Source organism: Abramis brama, assembly GCF_963993115.1.
Source record: "Abramis brama genome assembly, chromosome: 5".
Taxonomy (NCBI): Eukaryota; Metazoa; Chordata; class Actinopteri; order Cypriniformes; family Leuciscidae; genus Abramis; species Abramis brama.
In genome coordinates, this window is record NC_139967.1 from 16,069,349 (window position 1) to 16,092,864 (window position 23,516).

General features: G+C 35.7%; 1 protein-coding gene across 2 annotated transcripts; it reads left to right on the forward strand.

Annotated features, from left to right (window-relative positions):
- The first annotated feature begins 334 nt into the window (after positions 1 to 334).
- tango2 (transport and golgi organization 2 homolog) lies at positions 335 to 23,053 on the forward strand. Of its 2 annotated transcripts, none has more exons than XM_084115291.1 (9): positions 335 to 460; positions 1,588 to 1,700; positions 8,240 to 8,328; positions 10,482 to 10,601; positions 12,152 to 12,266; positions 17,858 to 17,925; positions 18,086 to 18,236; positions 20,979 to 21,083; positions 21,250 to 23,053. In XM_084115291.1, the coding sequence occupies exons 2-9, from the start codon at positions 1,645 to 1,647 to the stop codon at positions 21,368 to 21,370; spliced, it is 825 nt and encodes a 274-aa protein (XP_083971417.1). In that variant the 5' UTR covers positions 335 to 460; positions 1,588 to 1,644; the 3' UTR covers positions 21,371 to 23,053. The 2 variants fall into 2 exon arrangements, with proteins under 2 accessions (XP_083971417.1, XP_083971418.1); XM_084115292.1 differs by having other exon boundaries at positions 18,089 to 18,236.
- Positions 23,054 to 23,516: the final 463 nt, after the last annotated feature.

Below are 23,516 nucleotides of genomic sequence, written 5' to 3' on the forward strand. Positions count from 1 at the left end.
GCTAAACAAGTGTTTTAGAATTCAAAATCGATGACCAAAAACAATGCAAACTTAGTTCATTCTTACATTTTATAAGTTCAACAAACCATTTTTTAATTAATATTAAATAATTTAATAAAATGTGAATGTTTAATAAACAACTTAATATGGAAATAGAATAGAGTAGAAACTCGTAAAAAATACCGTTTTTTACAGCTGACAACAAGAGAGCTCGATTAGAATTCTGATCAGTTATGTTTTTATAAAAACGCTGTTCCCTAAACGGTTGCGATGCTGTGGGCGGGGTCCAGTCCTCGCTTTCAGGTCCAGTTTCAGCCAATCACAGCCGGATTTCTCTGAAGACGTCAAAGCGAGGTTGGTTTTAGCCCTTTGTACAGTGAAGAATTAGCCTGAGTGTGCTCAAAGTTAGCTTTCACAGTAGCGGCATAATCAATTGTGATCATTGACAACACATGGATCCGTAAGTGACATATCATATCTGTTATAAACCAAAGAGAAAACAAACTCAAATGTTTGTTCGTTATTGTTCGCTGTCTTCAAGTTATCCGACCAGTTAGCAAGCTTGTTATGCTACTGCTAGCCTGCTGTCAGATCAGCCTCTCTCAGTTGACACAAGCCTGACATTAAATCTACTGTATCATTCTCAGTGAATAAAGCACACTGGGGAACAAAGACAGCAGTTATCTGTCAAACGTAATACATTTATACACCTAATAATAATAATAATAATAGTAGTATCTTAAAACGCTTATTGTTACTTACTCTGAACTCGAACTGTCAGATTTGTAATGTTTATGATTTTTTTTCATGTATACAGTGTTCTTAAGACATATGTTTAGGGTCAGGATTATACTATATTCTATTATAATGATTACTTTCACATTAAAACAAATGTGTATTTCATGTCTTCATTTCTGTTCAGCACAATATGTCTTGTAAGACAGGTAGGAGACAATGGTTGTAGTGTTATCCTGTGGTCTGAAATATTTATAGCTGCACTATCTGTCTAATTGATACCAGTTTCATTTTATTTATCTTCAGATTGAGGTTTTGTAAGATTTAAGTAAGAATTGTTGATGGAATAGTGTTTGTGTGATTGATACCCTTTAAGGCTTTCCTCTGGCTTACTAGTTTACTTTTGTCACCTTTTTATCCAAAATCCATTGGCTCCGTCCGAAATCGCATACTCTCTTGAATAGTTAGCCTACTTATTCTGAATAAGTAATTAGGCTACTTCACAACCGCTAAAAAAGTACATTCTATATAGTATGAATGTGTGTAGTATGAATGTAATCTGGATGTACTGTACTACATTCACCATGTTGTCATTGTCATGTGACCTACCATTCATAAAACCTCTCAGGTGGCCTCATGGCATAGTAAAGTGTTCATCATATGCACACAATTCGTCAGAATCTCGCCGGAAGAAGTAGGTCATCCGGGTACTTTTTGTCTACTCTTTTTTGAACACTGTGAATTCGGACATTCTTCTTTTGTCACATACAGTTTTTCGCTAACTAAATAGTAGGGAAGTGTGCGATTTGGATGCAGCCATTGTCTCATTCTCTCTTCCATCTCTTCCTCTAGCACCTAGCAGCTCTGACCTCACTGTGATTGAAAACTCCTGCCATCAGTGACCTCCTCATGTGCATCATCTTCTTGAAGTTTGACCCTCGGCCTGCATCCAAAAATGCCTACAGGTAGTGCACCTGTTCCCAGAAGCTTTACTGTGTATGTGTTATGCAAATAGGGATATGAAAAGTTCTTGCACATGTGTGTGGGAACAAGTTGTTTGATACTGGCAAAAAAAAAAAAAAAAAAACATTGTATACATTTTTTAAATAGTATGAAGTGTTCAGGTACATCTAAACCAAAGCAAAATCGTTGGCCCATATTTCAGATTTTAAAGGTGCACTTGATACCGTCCATTGGATGCTGAATCATGCAAAGCAAACGTTTTCAGTTACCCATGATGACATTGTATAAATGTTCACAGTGAGTCATGATAAATTTTTCACAGGCAAATGTGAAATTTATTCCATTGGCAAAAGTGTCAGGAAAAGAGTGGGCATTATTCAGCTGGTCATGTGATCTCATGTATAATAAAACAGCTTTTATTATTACATGTGTCATAAATAATGTTAATTTCTGTGATCAGTAAACGTTTTACAATTTTGTTTTACTGTTTATAGACGTTCAAAAGTTTGGGTCGGTGAGATTTAAAAAAAATTTTTTTTTTTTTTAAAGAATTCTCTTAAACTCACCAATACTGCATTTATTTAACCACAAAACAGTTATATTGTGAAATATAATTACAATTCAAAATAACCATTTTTCTATTTTAATATATATTAACATGTAATTGATTCCTGAATTTCTCCAGTCTTCAGTGTCACATGATCCTTCAGAAATCATTCTAATAGGCTGAGTTTGTGCTCAAGAAACATTTCTCATTATAATCAATGTTGAAAGTGGTTGTGCTGCTTTTTTTTATTTTATTTTTTTTATTAATTTTTGTGGAAACCATTAAACTTTTTTTTCAGGATTCTTTGATAATAGAAAGTTCAAAACAACAACATTTTGAAATGTCACCTTTGATCAATTTAATATGTCCTTTCTCTAAAACAAATCTCACTGACTGCAAACTTTTGAATGGTAGTGTACATTTTTGTTTAGAAAAAAACTTTTTGTTTACATAAATTTAACATTAAATCCCAGGTTACTTCATTGTATCAGTATCATGCCATTTAGTCTAAATCTCTAATTTGTAGTGTGCACTCAATGTAAAATGCCATAATAGCAATGACTGTGTAGACAACTATTGTGTGGATCAAGTTGGTCCTGATGACCTCTACCACTGTTTTAAGCTCTCAGTCCCTAAAGGAAATGTCCCTAGGTCAGGGTTTTATGAATTTCTCTAAAGAGCTAGAGAGAGCCAAGTCAGTCTTTTCTTTTTCAAAAGCTGTTGCCTGATGAGCTCTGAATCATGTGTTTTGGATGACATTGCATGGACTAGTAATCTATGTCCTCTTTCCCCTTCACTGCAGAGAGGTTACCTCCGTTAATGCTGTCAGATTGTAACATGCTACGCTAATCAGGATTATTACCCCACAAGCTGTAATTTGATTATCTAATATTGAGTCAGTCACAGTGGTTTAGCGTCACAGATGACTCAACCCAGGATGTGCAATCTAATCAGTGACGCTGTCTTGAAAGGTTGTCTTGCGCTGCATTGGTTCCTCTGATTTAGGGTAGCATCACCTTGTTTACAAAACAGCGCAGAGATGTACTATAATTAAGATCGGGTAAATGTGAAAACCATATTACAGAATAAACAGATGTTTATAGAGTGCACTTCTGCTTGTTTTGCCTCCTGTAACCTAGCAACATTGCAACTTGCTTGGATCCACTTGGCATTGAATTCCAACAAGGTGTATGGAGGGTACTTCAGCAGATGTTGGGGGTATTTACAGTGATTTTCATTGAGTGAATTGTTATGCCTATAAAACAGAAATGTGACTTAATATTAAGGCTGTCTGAAGTTTCAAATAATTAATTTTTTTGTTGTCAAGCCAAAACCTATGAATTCCTTTTAAGAAAATCCTGTGTAAAACGTCTTGATACATTTACCATTCAAAAAATGTGGGGTTGATAAGATTTAAAAAAATGTTTTGAATGAAGTCTCTTATGCTGACCACGGCTGCATTTATTTGAAGAAAACATGCAGTAAAAACTTTAATATTGTGAAATGTTATTAAATATAACTGTTTTATTTTTTAATATATTTTAAAATATAATTTATTCCTGTGATGGCAAAGCTGAATTTTTTCAGCACTCCAGTTTTCTGTGTCACATGACCTTCAGAAATCATGCTAATATGCTAGTTTGGTGATTTGGTCATTTTTGGTAATCTATTCTTGATGAATAGAAAGTTCAAAAGAATAGTAGAAATATTTTGTAGCACTATAACTATATTCATTGTAACTTTTTTATCTATTTAATGCATACTTGCCTTATAAAACTATTCATATCTTTGAAAAAATCTTACTGACCCCAAACTTTTGAATGGTAGTTTTAGTTTATTTGATCTTTTTAGTACTTTTAGCAACAGTGCTCTTTTGCACTCTTGATAGTCTTTAAATTCATCCTCTGGTACATTGATATACATTCAGCCTTACATCTTTGGCCAACAAGTTACATCTCACAATGGGTTATTTTTTAGCAACCAATTGACTACTTGATTTTGAAAATATGTAGTTTTACATATCCATATCCCTAATTTCAAGTTTGATGTTGATGATGGTAATGGAGCCTTACTCTTTGGGTTTTGGGGTACTTAAGATAAAAAGACTGGGAAAACACTGACATGCTTTAGGCTGCAACTGTAATGTCATATCATTAGCACTGACCTCTGGAGCATATTTTACTGACAGAGGATACAATTTGGCATAAAAAACTGTATCATTAGCCCTCTTGCTCTATGATTCACCCCATTCAGGTCAGTTGCTTTAATCCAGCTTAAAAACAGAAATGCCTTTAAGATTAATGAGGGTTTCTGCCTCAATACCCAGAAGAAGTGTACAATTATTGCAAAGTACATTACAGTTCAAAACTAACCTGCCTCCCATCGCACTCGCTTGGTGGATATAAACGCCTCTTTTTGGAGCCATTTCACGTTCATCATGTTAACCTCTGACCTCACATTCACAACTAGCAGCTCTGAAATCCCTTTGAGAGAAAACAGGCCGGAGGTCTGTGTCACTTTACTTATATATGGCCATGATGACTTTGATGTCACTAAAATGGATCCACTTAGTGCTAATATTTTATCTTTGGAACAGATGGTACCTGTCAGAGATGTTAAAAGTCTCTGAAATACAGCATAGTCTCAAATGTAGGCTAGAAATCAAATCATCTAAAACTCCTACCTTTGACATTTTAGCACTGTCATAGTGCACATTTTTATTCCTTGATGACATGGATGTAGAAAATGTGATTATTTGTTGATCATATGATCATTGTGATGACCTGCTGCCTCCAAACTGAAATGAAATATAGGCCAAACACTGAACTTGAGGGCATTACTGTTTGTGTGTGTGTGTAAAGGAAGATTAAGAAATTGAAAGTGTGTGAGTGTGAGTGTGCAATGCAATTCATGACATAAAAGGATTAGGTTGAAATATACTATATATAATATATGTTCAATTTCACCTTTACCTTTAAAGGTGTGGTGTGTCATTCTTTTTGTCTATAACAGCATTAATTGCTGTTCTCAACCCATTTTACTTCCATAATGTGACACATACACTAAAAAGTTTCAAAAGTTTGGAATCAGTAAGATAAAAAAAAAGAAAAACGTTAATACTTATATTTAGCAAGGTTGCATGAATTTGATCAAAATTGTCAGTAAAGACTTTTACATTGTTAAAAAAAAAATATTTTTAAACAAATGCTGTGGTTTTGAACTTTCTATTCATCAAAAATAAATTAATGTAGCCTATATATTATATAATTTATATTAATTAATACAAATAAATGTTTCTTGGACAGCAAATCAACATATTAGAATGATTTCTGAAGGATCATGTGACACTGAAGACTGAAGTAATGATGCTGACACATTTAGCTTTTACCATCAAAGGACTAAATTACGTTTTAAAATAGAAAAGTTGTTTAGCATATTACAATATTAAAGGGATAGTTCACCCAAAAATGAAAATTCTGTCATCATTTACTCACCATCAAGTTCTTCCAAACTTGTATGAATTTCTCTCTTCTGCTGAACACAAAAGAAGATATTTTGGTAGAATGTTGATAGGACCCCATTGACTTTTTCCATATTTGGAACAACTTGATGGTGAGTAAATGATGACAGAATTTTCAATTTTGGGTGAACTATCCCTTTAATATTTTTACTGTATTTTTGCACAAATAAATGCAGCCTTGGTGAGCAAAAGAGACTTCTTTCAAAAACATAAAAAAAAATCTTAACGACCCTAAACCTTGAATTGTAGTGTATTTCAGAATGAAATAAGATATTCAGTGAGAAACAAATGTTGGGAGGAGTCGAGACTTGATTTTATCATAAAGGAATTTGAACGTCCAACACAACCCTCATTTTTTTGTCACGTACAGATAGAGTTTGCTTCTCTGTCTAAATCACTGCCTTCTGCTCTCCCAAAACTGCCTCTTAATCTACCCTTGACTTCTTTTCAGCTCTCTCTTTGTCCGGTCATCCTTTTGCCATTCTTTTTTCAGTGAGAATTTGTGAGAATTCTCTCCATTTGGGCTGACAAAGAGGGTAATAACCTTGCCCAAGGTCTGGTGTAATTGACATTGTCAAGCCAGTAAGTTGTTTTCAGATGGAGAGGAGTTTTTCTGCTTTGCAAGCTGTCTCCAGTACAGAGCACATATTGCTGGGGTGCATCAACCATTGCAGATCAATCTGCAAAGCCCTCAGGATACTGCATCACTTTTTGTCTCTCTGCTTTTCTTCTTCTCTGTCAGCCCGTCAGGTTCCACAGGCTGGAAGTGCAGTGGACGTGTGACTCTCCATGCTGTTGTTAAGCAGTTAGTGCAAGTTTTACCTTCGCTGTAAGCATGGCCAAGGAAATAATGAGCTGCATTTCATCTTCAAGGCTTAATGCACGGATCTCTTGACTCATGTTTTTCTATGTCCCGACTGTTTACATTTACTCAACCAACTGTGTTTGGTTAATGATTCAACGAGGTGAGTTTGACAGGGTTTTTTAAGGAGTCAGTGTTGAGAGAGTTTGGGGCAAAAAATCTCACCTCGTCGCTGCTTCGTCAAAATTTGACATTTATTGATCTTGTACATCCATTTTCATGACTTAAACGTTTTGATTGTGTGATGTATTCTGCATTATCTTTGCAAATTCTGCTGATTTATTACCAAGATAATGTTATCTAGCGGGATAACACAAATGATTTGTGATGGCCTTGCCCTTGATCATTGTGTTTAAAGCTACAAACAGTAATGTTCTGCATCATATGCCATCATTTTCCAGTAAAAGTTTATGAATTTATAGAGTTATTTTAGAGCTGTATCATTAGGAGTGTCATAAAACACTGTATTGATCATAACCGTGATATTTAAAAACTTAAGTATTTGCATCATGTTAATATACTACACATACAATAATATCGAAAATTATCCAGCAACTATATTTGTGGCATATTTGTGTCATCCTGTTAATTTGAATATGTTAAATGTTAATATTTTTAATCAAACATTTCAAATTATTTCTCATTTTAAATATATATTTAATTGCAGTATGCATTATTTACTTCTTTTTTTTTTATTAAATGGTATAATGTAACACTTTACAATATGGACCCATTAGTTAATGCATTACTTAACATTAACAATGAGCAATGTGTTTCTGACAGTATGTGTTCATCTTTTTTAATGTAAGTTAATAAAAATACAACTGCTCATTGTTAGTTCATATCCGTTAAATAATCTTAACAAAGACGACTTTTAATTTTAATAATGTATAAGCAAATGTTGAAATTAACATTAACTAAGATTAATAAATCCTGTCATTGTTAGTGCATGGCATCGGACATCAAAAAAATGTATATCTATTGACCACTACTGAAAAGTGTTTACCATAAACTTACAGTCCTTTCACCTAGTTGCCTTTTGATTTATGCTTTATATTCTTGTAATGTTTGTTTAAAAAAATTGCAGAATGTGTGGTTGAGCCCAAATTACTTCCAAAATGCTAAGATATAAACGAATATTCCATTACACTGAATATTAATTACAGAGAGGCATCCACTGAGCATCAGACCTGAGCAGGGACAATAAAGCCACACACAGCAGCTTTCAGCATCACAGCTGAGCCTTCTCTGGGCCTTTGGTGTGTAGCTGGCACAGCAGTCAGTGCTCTCTCGGGATCAGCGCGAGATAAACACATTTAGGTGCACATGTGACCTCTGAGCCCATTCAACAGTGCCAGCCTCAATCTCTCCCCCTCTAACAGAAGGTCTGACTGAAAATCTGCCCTTTATTGGTTAACACAATGCCCATTACCCATGAGTAGCACATTACAAAGCACAGCATGACATTTTTGAGACTATATGGTTGATTCTAAAGGTGGTCTGTTATAGAGATGTGTTTTATTATAGAAATGATATGTTATTAATATGATTGTATAGTAAGGATACTGTGAAAGAGATTGTGTGAAGTCACCTTCATCTTTTTTGTATGCAGGCTTATTTTGGCTGCTAACAGAGATGAGGTCTACAGCAGACCGTCCAAGGCTGCAGACTTCTGGGGCAGCAACAGTGAGATCCTCAGCGGTAAAATCATTCTTATTTTTCAAATATTAGAGAAATATTTCATATCCAAAGTCCAGCTTTATCTCACCAATATTTTAGACTTTGTTGACTTTGCTGTGTTATTGAGGAATTCAGATCTTGGTTTCAATTTCAACACAGTTTGTCTGAACTCTATAAAAGTTCTTGAGGTCCTACATTTTAGGATGAACAAGAGTTTCTTCAAGAGCCTTTTTTTTTTTTTACATAGCGAGACGTTTGACTGGCATTGTGTTTAGCCCATGTTGCATGTTATTCTGGTCAAGAATAACAGCCCACTAAGACAGGACGAAACTGTTTGGCATGTTAAGTGACCAAACACAGATTGTTTTGGGAGGGTTTTATGTGCCATTTACGGGCAGGGATGGATTAGCATGAGTATTTGTTGAGTAGCTTGGTTGGCTAATTTATCTCATTATTTAACTTGAACTTTAATACTTTATTTTTCAACTAACCAGCTAGTCAAGTAGTGTGTTTGACAAGTTTATCTTGATTTTTTTCCCCCCTAATTTTTATTTTAGCTTTTTGAACTCAAGAGGCAGATCTTGCACTATTTAGCCGTATTTAAAAGGCTAACTATTATTTAATTTGGAAAATATGAGAAAATGTAGCTTGTGGGTATCTAGATTATTTACTGCTATGTGTTTTACAGTTCATAGCTTTGATGCCACCAGAAAATGGCAAAATCCAATTCCTCAAACTACTTCATGCTGGTTTAAACTGTCATCCAGTGAGTCAGTAGCCGGGTTTCCATTACAGATTTGTGCAAAACTTTTTTTTAAAGGCACACTATGCAGTTTCCGTTTTTCTCAAACAGCGCTGTGGAGTACTTGTATTTAACGTTACTGTCGTAAATACCACTCACGCAGAGCCGTCTCTGCACTCTTCCGACCGTGCTTTCTTGGTCAACTCTGCCATGATTCACGTCTGAAATGCGTGCTAGTGTCTTCCATAGAGGCTGCTTCATATGTTGTTAATGTATGTGACGTTGTGCCGTAAAAGCAAGATTTGTCGGGGCGCCACCTCTCAAACCTGCATTGCTGGTTTTGCCAGCGGCGTTCACCCCTGCTTTGCTATAGGGATGATTCGTCCTACTACGAGTTTGTTTACCAAGCTGTTATATTAAGGTACATATCTTGCATAGTGTGCCTTTAAATTTCGATTAAAAACTTGCGAAATGAAGGCATTTCCATTAACCTATGTTATGTGATTAAATTATTTTATTTTTTCCTCTCGCAATAAGTCATTCCAAAAATCATGGCAAGTTGGCAACGGATATTGGTAGGTTAACATATATCACAGCCACAGAACTAAAAAAAACAGTTTCACAAAATATTCCTTTTTCAAATTTATATATTGGATGTTTCCATTGGGTGTATTTTCAATTATATGTCTAGAGAGAAATATTGAAGATTAATTTCCTGAGGAAACATGGAATTATTTAGAAGAGAAGCTTGTTCTTGAGTCTCTTGCATCATGCCTCAGTATTTGGAATTCAATCATAATCACACATGGATGATTACCTTTTCCTCTCTTAATGTCACATTGATTAAGTGTTCCATTGTCAGGATTCAGCTGACCACCCTCAAGGATTAAGAATTGTTTAATTGACTGATGACCCACAGTCTAAAAAACAATACATCTCAGAACAGAAATCACTATAACTGCAGAAGATCATGGAGCTTATTTGTTTGTTTTTCCTGTCCATGTTCCCCCCTTCAATCTTGGGGTCAGAAAGAATTGATTGATTGATGGGTGCTTTTATGACAGTGGTAGAAATAAATTCTGCTGCCAAGGAAGAAGCCCTTATCTGTCTGAAGAGTAATTTTGTATGAAGCCATCTAGCAGCACTGTTGAATTTGTGAGAATTTCTCATTTTTCAAAGCACTAGTCTGTTCTAGACAGATCAGTGTCCTTGGGCCTATAAAGTTCTGTTTTCTTTCAAAATCAAGATGAAAAATATTGTTCTGTACCTTCAGTCTAGGTCATTCTCACTGAACACTCCTGAGCTGTTCGTTACATCTAAATCTGATCTCCTGCTGGTTTGATTATTATAGCCAGCAGACCAGATTGTCATTATGCTCATATGCTCACTTTGACATTAAATAACAGTGTGACTTTTTGTTTTCTGTCTTTAGGTCTGGACATGGAAGAGGGGAAGGAAGGTGGTTCATGGCTGGGAATTAGCAAACGAGGAAAACTGGCAGCACTGACCAATTACCTGGAAGCACGGCAAAATCCAGATGCCCAGGGGAGAGGTAGTGCTGATTATTCACCCATTTGTATTAATGTACCACTATTACTGGGCAGTTGACTAGGCACACTTAATCAATGTATTACTCAGACAAATGATGCTTAATAGTAAGATAATTCACCTTTAAAAAGCCTTCATCATCCATGTACTTTCTCTTCAAATAAGCAGGCATCTAGAAAAAAAGAAGTATATTTCACACGCATATTTTTTAAGTAAATTTAACTTAGTTAAGTAGAGTTTACTTAATTCCATAAGTTAAGTGAAAGTAACAAAGAAAATAAGTAATTTTAACTTGGCTAGTAAAAGGTTGAGTAATATCTATTTAGTTGAAGTTTCCTTTGCAATACATTTCACTCAAACAATATAACATTGAATTAAACCACACTTTTAAAGTATATGCTTTTCTTAGAAACATCTAAATAATTAATACAATAAATAGTGAGTGTGAGACACTATATCTACATACAGTATCAGTGAACGCAGAGACTTCAAAAACTGGATAGACAATACACAATGATGGTAACATTTGATGGATCGTTTTTGTGTTTGAATGGGTCTTCTGGTTGGTTGCTAGATTATCCTCAAAAGTCTCTTGTTCCTAGATAGGACTCAATTTCCTCTTTTGATGCAAGTCTATGGGGATTTTTAAAGTCATGGCACACTTCACTGCTAAATTAAAACTGTTATTTGAAGTATCTTTCATCAGAGGTTTAGAACAAACTTCTCACCCAGAGCAATACTTGTCTTTGCAAGAACCACTTATAATAATTGTAACATTGTACAAAGAAATGAAAAGAAGAAAGTTCTATCCACATGTGCCACCAGAGTACTTCGATGTTTATTAGATGTTAAATTAGAGATTAAAATGACCCCTGTTTCAACATCATTATTTTCACCCACATTTTTAAGTTTCATTGCTCCAAGATGAACCTTATTCTAATTATATAGTTTTTGTCTGTATACAGTGTTGACATTCTGTCTGGAAGGTCTTTACTTATAACAATGCTGAAGAAATTAATCCGAACATCAAGTAGGGTTGCCTAAATTGTGTGATTCTTAATGATTGCTGATACTGTATATTCACATAAGCACGTGGTATGGGTGGTAAGGCCGGATCCGCGAGCACCTGTTCACTGCAGATCTCCACTCATCTGAACTAGACTCCTCACTTTCATCACTCCAATGTCTGTTTATGCCTCTTTATAGGCTGACACCTCACTAGCACTTACCATCAAAAGCATGTCGAACACACCCCACCCCTCTGTTCCCAAGCCATGACACTAAATATAATGCACACAACTCGGCTGTTATTTGGATGGTTGTACACAACAGCTGTGTGTAAGATCTGGAGTAATATGGCTCAGTGCATCTTGTTCAACAAGTTTTATTAATTTCAGCAATTAGCTCTCAAAATCTACCTTAAACATTTTATGCATATATTTCAGAGTGGACGAAAAGAAATTTTGCAAGCAGTTCTCAATCGATTCCTTATCTTTTACAATCCATGGTTGTATTATTGATACATGCTTGTTTTCATTGATCATTTTTACTCAGGTTTCCTGGTGTCCAACTATTTGACGGATAACCTGGACAGTTTTGCGTACCTCCGTAAAGTGTCTTCAGAAGCTAATTTATATAATGGCTTTAATCTCCTCACTGCTGAATTCAGGTAAGTGGTGGAAGGCAAATCTTTCTTGGTTCTTTGCTTATACATAATTTTGCTTAAATGGTGAAAATGTTGACTAAATCTTAAATGTTTACTGTTAGTGATTTCTCTAAAATTTTGTTTTGTTCTGTTTTTCTGAGCTCAACTTGTTATACTTGTTATACTTGTTAAGGTTTTTGGTGGAAAATACAGTCATAATTAAGTTTACATAGTACATCGAACTCTATTTAAAAAGATAATTTAAATTAGATATTTCATGATATGATCTTGATAGCTTATTCATTATTACATCTACACAATGCTGCCAATTAAAACCTGAATTGCCTTTGTTTCTACTGTTGTAAAGAAACAATTATAATGTGATGTATTCTTACAGAATCTTTCAGTTAAATCCAATTAAAGGGTTAGTTCACCCAAAAATGAAAATTCTGTCAGTAATTACTCACCCTCATGTTGTTCCAACCCCGTAAGACTTTCATTCATCTTCGGAACACAAATTAAGATATTTTTGATGTAATCTGAGAGCTGGCTCACTGCTTCATAGGCTGCTAGGAGATCGATATCTGCCATCCCAGAAAAGTTAGTAAAGACATTGTTAAAATAGTCCAAGTGACTACAGTGGCTCAACCTTAAGTTTATCAAGCGACGAGAATAATTTTTGTGTGCAAAAACAAACAAAAAAAACGACTCTGAGTGAGTTCACGTATTGTAACAGCGCAGCGCTTCTGGGTTGTACGTCAGAACGTAGGCTCACTATTGGCCGGCGCTGGTCATGTGTATGATGCGTGTGATGTTGGCCCAGAGGTGCTGTGCTGTTACACTACGCGAACTCACTCAGAGTCGTTATTTTTGGGGGGTTTTGCGCAAAAAAAGTATTCTTGTCACTTGATAAACTTATGGTTGAGCCACTGTAGTCACTTGGACTATTTTAACAATGTCTTTACTAACTTTTCTGGGATGGCAGATATCGATTACCTTACAGCCTATGAAGGAGTGAGACAGCTCTCAGATTACATAAAAAATATCTTAATTTGTGTTCCGAAGATAAACGAAAGTCTTAAAGGGTTGGAACAACATGAGGGTGAGTAATTACTGACATAATTTTCATTTTTGGGTGAACCAACCCTTTAAATCATTTACCTCTCAGCTGTCAGTTCACTAATTAAAACCACTTGTCACTAATTATAACCACTTGGTGCTGACATCACACATCAAGCCTGTTTAGAAATAACTAAGAGTGAAGTGCCTCTCTTTCATGATCTCACTTTCTTTATCATTTGTAATGAGGATGACATGACAGTGATGATACTGAATCTCTGGAGTCCTTGAAAGGGACAGTAGGCCCTGGTGCCGCCACCTGCTCTCCATATACCGAAGCTTAAGAAATCTATTTAGAATATAGTCCGAACAGATGGCGTGTTTCCAGCAGCGCGACTTTCTCAGATCATAGTCATTTGAGGTGATTTAAGAAGATGAGGTTTCATGATTCCACGTATTAAAGTAAAAAAATAATGATGTTTATTGAAATAATTCGTTTTTTGTTTTTTTTATGTGTAATACCATATTGGTGGTTCAGTGCTGTAGAGGATGCCTATGCTTATTTTACATTAGCAAACTTGTTGCCTGAAGATGCATTCACAATGCAACAGCAATAAGAGTGAACACAATGTAGCTCACGTAAACCGTCTCTTGATAGACACTATAGCCGAATAGTAAGTGCTCAGCGAATTGCCAACCTGCAGCAATTTGATTGACGCTGCTGTGTGTAAAGTAGTATGTGCTTAAAACAGCGAACTCTGTGATTGTTTTTTTACCTTGTCCTTAATTTAATCAACTCCTACCTTGTATCCAATGCCTCTAATATATTTTCGATGCTCTATATTGTGACCATTATCATTTAAGGAGAATTTCAGGAGAAATTTTAAGGAGATACATTAATGACAGCAGTTAGCCGTGCGCTAGAGACAAGACATTATCACCCCATCCTTTAGCTTGCTGAAAGGCTGTCTGCTAATGTAGTGATGTATTACTTAAGTCCATGCTGTCATCTGAGGGGATGGAGGGATAATATTTGTCCATTCGTCTCTGTCTCTTCAAGCCTGTATTTATGAACGGAAAATACATTGTAACGCCACTCGAACTCCCACACTCTGTAATGGAACAGAACAGAAAGCGATAGCCATGGGGAGTGTTATTCATTTGTTTACCCTTTTAATAAACAAGATCATTATTGGGCCTATCATACTCTCCATTTCTTTCCTCAGCCACAAAGAACAAAATGATACATGTCCAGATAAACTCTGAGGAATTACAATGGGCATTTTGTGCTGAAATCAATACAGCTGTCTTCTGTAAATAGAGACGGCCTTTCCAAAAGAATAAAGAGATTTTGTTTGTTCCTCTAGTCTACAGGGATGTGACTGACAACACTGATAATAGCCTTATGTTTTATATGGCATTTCAGCCCATTGAAACATTTCCCTGCTTGTTTTATCAGGTTTGCTATTCAAACTCCACTTTGAGAGTGTTGCTCACAGCTTTCACATATAGAGTATAGATTCTTTCAAGGGCTAATTTCACGAGGAATCAAATTTCCCTCGATCTTTGGAGATTAACGTGTGCATTCTGTAATTTTTTTTAAATGTTTTTGAAATAAGTATCTTATGCTCACCAAGGCTGCATTTATTTGATCAAAAATACAGTAAAAACAGTAATGTTGTCAAATATTATTGCGAATTAAAATTGTTGAGTGTATTATAAAATGTAATTTAAATCTGTGATGGCAAAGCTGAATTTTCAGCATCAGTCTTCAGTCACATGATCCTTCAGAAATCATTCTAATATGCTGATTTGGTGCTCAAGAAACATTTCTTCTTGTTATCAATGTTGAATATGAGCTGCTTAATTATTTTGTGGGAACTTTCAGGATTCTTTGATGAATAGAAAGGTTTTTTTAAACCGGAAGTTCACGAATATATGTTGTTTCTCATTTTATGTGCGGGTAGGGCATTTACATTGAAGGCACAGCAGTGACCACTTTATTTATAAAATATAAAGTATATATAAAACTTTAGAAACATTCTTACAACTGGATATAAGGAAAAGGTATTAAAACTGCAATGTAAAAAATATTCTTGGTTTAACTTTTCAAGTAACCTTTTTGCCTTAAAATTTTAAGTTCATTAAAATTGAAAAATTGAGTTAATACAATGAAGGAGATTGGTTTAATCATCAGGAACTCAAAATATTATGTTATCTGAACCACATAAATGATCTAAGTTGATTTGACAAAAGAAAAAATTTTGTGATTACAAATCATGAAAATATTTTTTTTACAGTGTGGGAGACATACAAATAGGCCTAAATATATATATAAAAAATTCATGATATAAATTTGTTTCTGTATATTATAAGACTTGAGGTCATTTTATGTGTGGCATGCATGGGTGTAGTTGGATAGTGTTACTGTTATGGGTGTAGTTAAAATTAGATTCTTGAAACATAGTTGGGTCACTTGGGTGTGTAACCGTAACATTTTTGTCTGCTGACTAGTTGACCGAATGTTTTAGCCGTGTAATGCTTGGTCTGTCTGATCCAAATCTCAAAGCAAAATCACATTGGCATAGTGGTTAAAACTGGTAAACAAAAAGTTTACTTTTTGAATTTATTTTGCAAGATAATATAAGTGAAAATATTCAGCATATGTTCCAATTGTACCGAAGCCTCCAGTACAAAATGAATTTGTAACTTGAGCTGATTGTTGGTTTTATAGCAGTTATTATATTGCATTAATACATCTTTGGAAGACTATTTGTCTGTTATGCCCCCATGTTTAGAGTCTTTCAATGAAATGAATGCATTAGTGGAGATAGATAAGACCATTATTAAAATAAATTTAGTTTGAGGCTGTCAAAGTAAGTTCTTTTTATAGACCCCGATGACATGACGGGGGAGTTTTGTATATTTAACAACCCTCTACGGACACACTGAAGCTCGAGTCGCCATTGGCTAGAACATTTTTTATTTTACTCGCCAGACTTTTTACATAGAATGCAAGAATGCAAATAAAAGAATTCTACATAAATATAAAATATAGATTTCAAACACTATTAAAGTCAAGTAAACAGTCTGTAATAAAATAAGAAAAAATAATAAAGCTACAAGCAATAACACAAATAAACACAAAACTTTTCAGGTTTTATAGGTAGATCTATATAATATAGTATATAATATCTATTCAGAATAGTAGTTGGATACAGATTAGGTAGATTAGGTACAGAAATTGAATACAGAAATAAATGTTTGCAGTGAGTCTGTTTGTTTAACATTAAAAATACAGCAGGATTATTATGCTGCTGTCACTTTAAGACATAATGCACGGATCCAATATACTGATACTGTACACACTTTCTCAACTTTTTACATTCACTTAAGACATAACAATTTTGTGTGAAATTGTCCGTTCAAGTGCAAGAAGATGTGAAAGATATAGATCCATTAAGTACGTGCTGTCAGTTATCTTTAACTATCTTCAACTAACTTTATAAGTATAAAATATAAAAATGTTTGTAATCACTTGTAATCACAAATAACTTTGTAATCACATCTCCATGGTGCACTTAATCCTCCTAAAGAAAGTAATGTAGCTCAGCAAAATGCCATTAATAAACATTCATTTGAAGATTCCTAAAACAGATGTGGTTTTACTGTAAGTCTGCATTCTGCATACTTATTTTAACCCTAGTACTTATTCAGCAGGCTCTCCAGAGTTCTGAGGCTTCTGAAGTCCTTTCCTTTCTGTCTTTCTCTTCGTCGTGGTTTGCCATCGCTGCCAAATAGTTCCGCCAGCATTATTGATGTCCTTCTCAAAGTCTTTCAAAACCCCTAAATTGGCCAGTTCTCTTTTCATAGACATCCTCCTGTGTCTCCTGGGCCAATAAAATTTTGATTCTGTCCTCTTAAACAGCAGTCCCATCAGGAGTAATAAGCTTCATTGAGGATTCATCCACTATTTTAATGTGTATGAAATCAGGAACATGTCCTATCTATCTATCTATCTATCTATCTATCTATCTATCTATCTATCTATCTATCTATCTATCTATCTATCTATCTAATCTATGTCTGTCTGTCTGTCTGTCTGTCTGTCTGTCTGTCCAATGTTCTGTTGATCTATTGTTCTGCCTGTCTATCTGTTCTATCTTATCAATTGTTATATTCTTGTCTGTCTTTGTCTATCGTTCTATCGTTAAATCTATCTGTCTGAGATATGTAATCAGGTTTTTTGCGGGTCTTAAAAAGTCTTAATTCGACCTTTCACAATTTAAGGACTTAAAAATGTCTTACGTTGGAGCAGAAAGTCTTAAATTCAATATCATGGCATTAAGTTAGGGATGCAGAAAACGTGGACAGGATCGCAGAATCCATTCATAAAAATGGAATTTACTGTTTAATGCAGAATGTCACGGAATTTGTCACATTTTGGATGAATAAAAAAAAAGTGAAAAGAAAATGATGTAATGTAGCTAAAAATATGTGTTTGATTGTCTTTTAGCGGTGAGCACTAATTTTTTTCTCGCTGTTGTTGAATACAGGGCCAATGAAGACACATTGTGTTACTATGGAAACAAGGACAGTTCAGAGCCCATTCATCTCAAAGCAGGTTTGTTCAGTCCCGTGAGCAGCTCTGTGTTCAGACGCCAGTGGTCTTGCATAAAGCACCTACCGTCTGCATTACAGACCACTTTCAACTCGTTCAGCACCAGATTGGTGGGTGTGTCTCAAAACTCACAGGAAGTGATGGATGATTGTGTTTGTTTCAGCAGGAATCTATGGGTTGAGTAACTCTCTTCTGGAAACTCCTTGGAGAAAACTGCAGCATGGCAAACAACTGTTCACCAGTGTAGTTAGTAAAACACTGCCCTCTGATGGCTTAGTGCAGGAACTTCTCCATATCCTCAACAATGAGGAGCTGTAAGTGTGCATGCTGCTTCATTATGAAAACCACTATTCTCTTGCTTAGCCCTCTTTTTTTCTTCTGTTTCTTTTTATCTTCCATCTACTTTTATCTTTCTTAAACAATCAAACCAACATCCATCCTTTTTGATCCTCAAGAAGCACTTGAGACACAAAACAAATAGATTTCTGGACAATTACATTATAGAATCTTTGAAGCACCAGCAGCATGATTTTTAAAGCCTTTTTTTATTTCTTCAGGTTTTATAAAGTAAATGCAGGCAGCATATCATAATGAAATTCGATATTAAAAAGCAGCCCTTCAGAGACCCATCAGATGAATCCACGGCTTACATCCATGTTAAGCATAGTTTGTTTTTCACTGTTTTATCAAACATTTCCTTTTTATTTCATCACTTTATCAGAGACAGACAGGTAGCCTACCCATGTCTGCAATGACCTTTTAGATAATTTATGAGAATGAAACCGAGACATCTGATTAGACATTATGAACCTATTTGCATTCATAACAATTATGTATTCATCAGTAAGGGTTATTAAATTCAAATTCAAAACCAGATATGTTTAAGTAAATAATCTTGTCCTATGTCAGTTCTTAGATCTCATATTTTCAAAGCTTTGCAATCGGGTAGTATTAGAAATCTATTCCAAATCAATTTAGTTATTTTTATTTACTTTCTGTTAAAGGCACAATATGTAACTTTTTTGCTTTAAAAATAGCAAAAATCACTATATCTATGTTATATATTTTTTTTAGTTGTTTACTTACATTATCCCGACTGTTTCCAACAACTTTCAAGCCAGGAGAAATTTGTAATTTAATTCGAGAAACGTCACGTTTCTTTATTTCCGTTTTGTCGCAGTCAATGGCGTCATATCCGCGTTGTCCCTGGTTTCCGCTTGTACTGCCATGGTAACCAGAGCTATGAACTAGAGTAGAGCCCTCTGATAGTAACCAAGACGACAGACGTGGACCACTGTAGTTCGCAATGTCTATTTGCACGCTGTTGTTGTTTCGTTCAAACATTATGGACCATGGCAAGCAGACTTTGGATAAAAAAGGAGAACTAAAACGAGAATCAATATCAGCGCGGTGTTTTCGAGATGCCGAGAGCTCCCATATATAAACGAGAGCTCCACGTCCGAGACTCGACCACTCCTACATGTACTTTATTAAACAGGTGAGCACATTTACATAAAACTAATCAATGTTATATAGTTCAACAATGATAAAATGTTAGAATATGATCTGTATGTTATTCTTATGTTGATCTAGCTTACTGCTAGTCTCATACAGACAAACTAACACATACATTTCAACACATTCAAATGCAGTTTAGTGTGATAGTGTAATGTTAGACCAAGTGAAACAGCGCTGCGTTACCTCACAAGTTTAATTTGTCTAATAAACTGACCTGTGAGTAGTAATTCTGCTCTTGCGTGTAGTTCGGTAGAATGAAATGTCCATATTCCTTTTATATCCGCGGGACTCGCGTCGCTTGTGGAGCTGATAGCTGTCTCTTAGCAATCCAGAACTGCTTCATATCACAGTCATGATAAAAACATCAATGTATTCAGTCATCCATAAACATTATTAGATCGGTCGGCTTGACGTTGACGACAAGATCCATAATTCTTAGCAAATGTTGCGTCATCAAACTACGCCTTTGTTATTGTAAATAGGTTAGCGACCCCTAGTGGCGAAAAATTCCATACTGTACGTTTAATTAAAGAATCCTGAAAAAAAATGTATCACTATCCACAAAAATATTAAAGGTGCAATGTGTGATATTTCTATTGATCTATTGACAGAAATGCAATATAAGATCCATAACTATGTTTTCATTGGTGTATAAAGACCTTACTTAATGAACCGTTATGTTTTTATTACCTTAGAATGAGTCATTTATATCTACATAACCGTGGGCACCCCCCTTCTATGAAGGTCGACATATCGTGACGTCATGTTTCTACCGTAGCCGACAGCGAACAAACAACGCTACAGAGCGCGTTTCGTCACTAACTTGAATGAGAAGCAGCAGAAAAAGACGCAGCAGAATACTCAGGTTGTCCCTGACTCTGCAAACGTGGAGAAAAACATGCTGTCTGAACGACGCCTCGGACATTGTAACGTTAGCTATTTCCCCTTACCTAGCTGCTTTGATGCTCTTATCCATAGCTCTTATCTTATACTAACTAGCATGGAAACAAGCTATGGTAAAGTCAGTGAATAAAAGACTAACACAATGATGAACAAGTAAAAATAACAATCGCAATAATGTGGTTTTACTGAACAATTAAGTAAATATAATTTAATATAAAATATAATATAAAGAAACCTCATTGCTTGACTTGCTACTCTCTGCTGACTCAGACTCAGACAACGACATCTTCCGATCCTACGTTGGCCACCGTAGCTTCTACTTAGAGTTTGCAATTTGAAGGATAGGCAGTGAGTGACTGAATGTTTGCAATTCGCAAACCTCACCACTAGATGCCGCTAAAAATTACACACTGCACCTTTAAGCAGCATAACTGTTTTCAAAATTGATTATAATAAGAAATGTTTCTAGAGCACTACAGCACATTAGAATGAACAGTATTGTATATGTGTATGTATATGTATATATGCCTACCTTGCATTTCTCTGCATTCTTTAATTAATCAGATCTCAATAAAACACCAGGATGATTTGGCACACTAAAGGAGTCATATAAATCTCCCCTCTGCCTTTTCCAGAAACACCCCGGACCCCGCACAGGAGAGTCAAGGTGTGGGCTACAGTAAGGCCATGCTCCGAGCCCTTTCTGCAGTGTGTGTGCGCTCACCGGGATACGGCACAAGGTCCCATCATGCTATTTTTATTTTCACCTCTCTCTCTCTCTCTCTCTCTCTCTCTCTCTCTCTCCATAGAAAGTGCAGCATGAACTGGTTGAGTGTAACCCTGCTCTTTTTTTACCCTCCAGTTTTGATGTTTAACCAGTGTCATATTTGTGTCTATCCATCACAGGACCAATACAGTTATCCTGATCGACCGAGAGGGAAACGTGAGCTTTACAGAGCGCACCATGCTAAACTGTGACATCACCCAGTGGAGCACAAATAGCTTCCACTTCAAACTGCAGGAATGAGGGCCAGATGCCAGGCCAAGGGAAGAAGATCCTCACGCTGTGCCTTTATCCAGCCACTATCTGCTTAAACCATGCAGCACCACTGTTTCTACTGATATGAACATCAAGGCTTTCCTGTTGAAACAGGAAAGCGGTTAATTATTGCTTACTTCTGAAAGGAAGCTTGATTGCACTTTCTCTTCTTTTTTTTCTAATTTAGCTCAATAACCGATGGCTCACAAAAAGTCTCACACAGAAGCAACGGCCATAGACCTCAGATTTCCATACAGTTTACAATATTTAAATCCATCCACAGATTTTCCCTCAAATCAGTGCACAAAGGTCTGCATATTCCGTCTGGATCTACTCATGAGGTGTAATTCTGAGTGCATGTGATTCCCTCTGAAATCAATGAAATGCAATGCTTTTGGACAGAATCGTTTGAGGAGCAAGATGACTACTGCCAAAGAATAATTGTGTCAGTCACAATCATTAAAAACACAAGAAAATAAATCATCTTCATAATCTTGCACAATGTAACATTTGCTTGCTATTCGGTGCGGTAGTGATCCACTGTAATACCTTTCACTCAGGAACACATTGAAAGCTACTGCCCAAAAAAAAAAAAATTCTTTTTTTAACATTAAACAGTATTTTCAATCATTAGTTTAAAACAGATATCTTTTTAAATTGAAATTACATTTTTTGATTTAATTTTGTGTTATAAAGTTTGAAGTCTGTATGGTTTGATATCTCCATTGTTGCTTTCTTAATGTTATCTGAATTCTAAAATCAATGCAATTTATGTCAGCTGTCAGGAATCCGATATGAACATGTCATTTGATGTCACATCTTTAGTTGATAACTGTGCCTGAAATTTAGTATTCAGCTTTTAAATGACAGTTGCATCCACATGCCTCCTTGTCTGAATCTGATAATATGCTACTTGGAAAAAGTTGTTTTCGCCGTAGATTAGACAGAGAGTAACGTTCAGGATGAATTAATGATTCAAAACAAGTCCCTGATTATTTTAGGCTTGCTTGTTAGCGTTTTTTCTCTTCAGTTAATGACAGTGAAAAACAGATACGTTTTTAGCCAGATACACTTATCTTGTCTGAACTGACAGCAACAACATTGTATTACCAAGGCAACTGAAATCAAGTGTGGGAGATCAGGTATTCTGTTCAGTCCAGTGACCAGTGTCAGTTTCTCTTGTCTTCATGTGTGTCAAGAATAAAGCATTTACAGTGCTCCTTAAAGGGAACCTATTATGCAAAATTCAGTTTTACATGGTGTTTGAACATAAATGTGTGTTGGCAGTGTGTACACAACCATCCTATAATGGTCAAAATCTACCCATCCCTTTTTTATAATCCCCATGAATCAAAAAAGTGTTTCAGAACAAGCTGTTTTCAGTTTCTATGCAATGTGATGTCACATTCCACTGGCCCCGCCCACATCTTAGCATAGACCCTGCCCTGAGTGAGCTGTAAACACTCCGCCATGTTTATCTCCTCACCAGAGCATTTAACATTTAACTTAACTTTCAAGTAAGAAATGTATTCTTAAAGCTACTAAAGTTATTCAATCAGGAGCAGTGAGTGTTTTTCTGTTTTGCTTTTGTTCGATTCCTATTAACAGCATATAGGTTCTGTATGTTACGCTGCTTTCATTTTAATACACAGATCTAATATACACATGCAATTTCTTTACTTGCTGTTTAAGTTCACAGACATAACCGACTGTGTTTATGTGAACTTTGTGTGTCTTTGACATAACCTTGTGTGTATTTGACAGTTTAAGCACACTAAGACATGAAAGAGAACTTAGTTTAAAGGGGTCATATAATGGTACATGCACTTTTATAAGTTGATTGTACTGAAATGTGTTGGCAGTGCCTGTACACAGCCATCATATAGTGATAAAAATGCATCCAGTGTCTCCTTATATGTTTTCCCCCATCTCAAATCGAGCCGTCTGACCGTGTGACGTCACACGGTCGGACGCCCCTCCCACGATTGTTGATTGACAGCAGCGTTTCAACACAGACCCGCCCTGAGCGAGCTGTCAGCCATTGTTGATACGCTGGAGCAGAATGGCGTCTAAGCGATTGTGGTGTTCTGTTCTTGGGTGTAATAACGAACACAGCAGTCATTTTGATGTTCCT

Excerpts from the sequence above, each read along its gene's own strand:
- tango2 (XM_084115291.1), top strand. The coding sequence starts at position 1,645 with ATGTGCATCATCTTCTTGAAGTTTGACCCTCGGCCTGCATCCAAAAAT. Across the intron at positions 18,237-20,978 it reads ATCCTCAACAATGAGGAGCT|AAACACCCCGGACCCCGCAC; the intron begins GTAAGTGTGCAT and ends TGCCTTTTCCAG. Across the intron at positions 21,084-21,249 it reads TCACCGGGATACGGCACAAG|GACCAATACAGTTATCCTGA; the intron begins GTCCCATCATGC and ends TATCCATCACAG.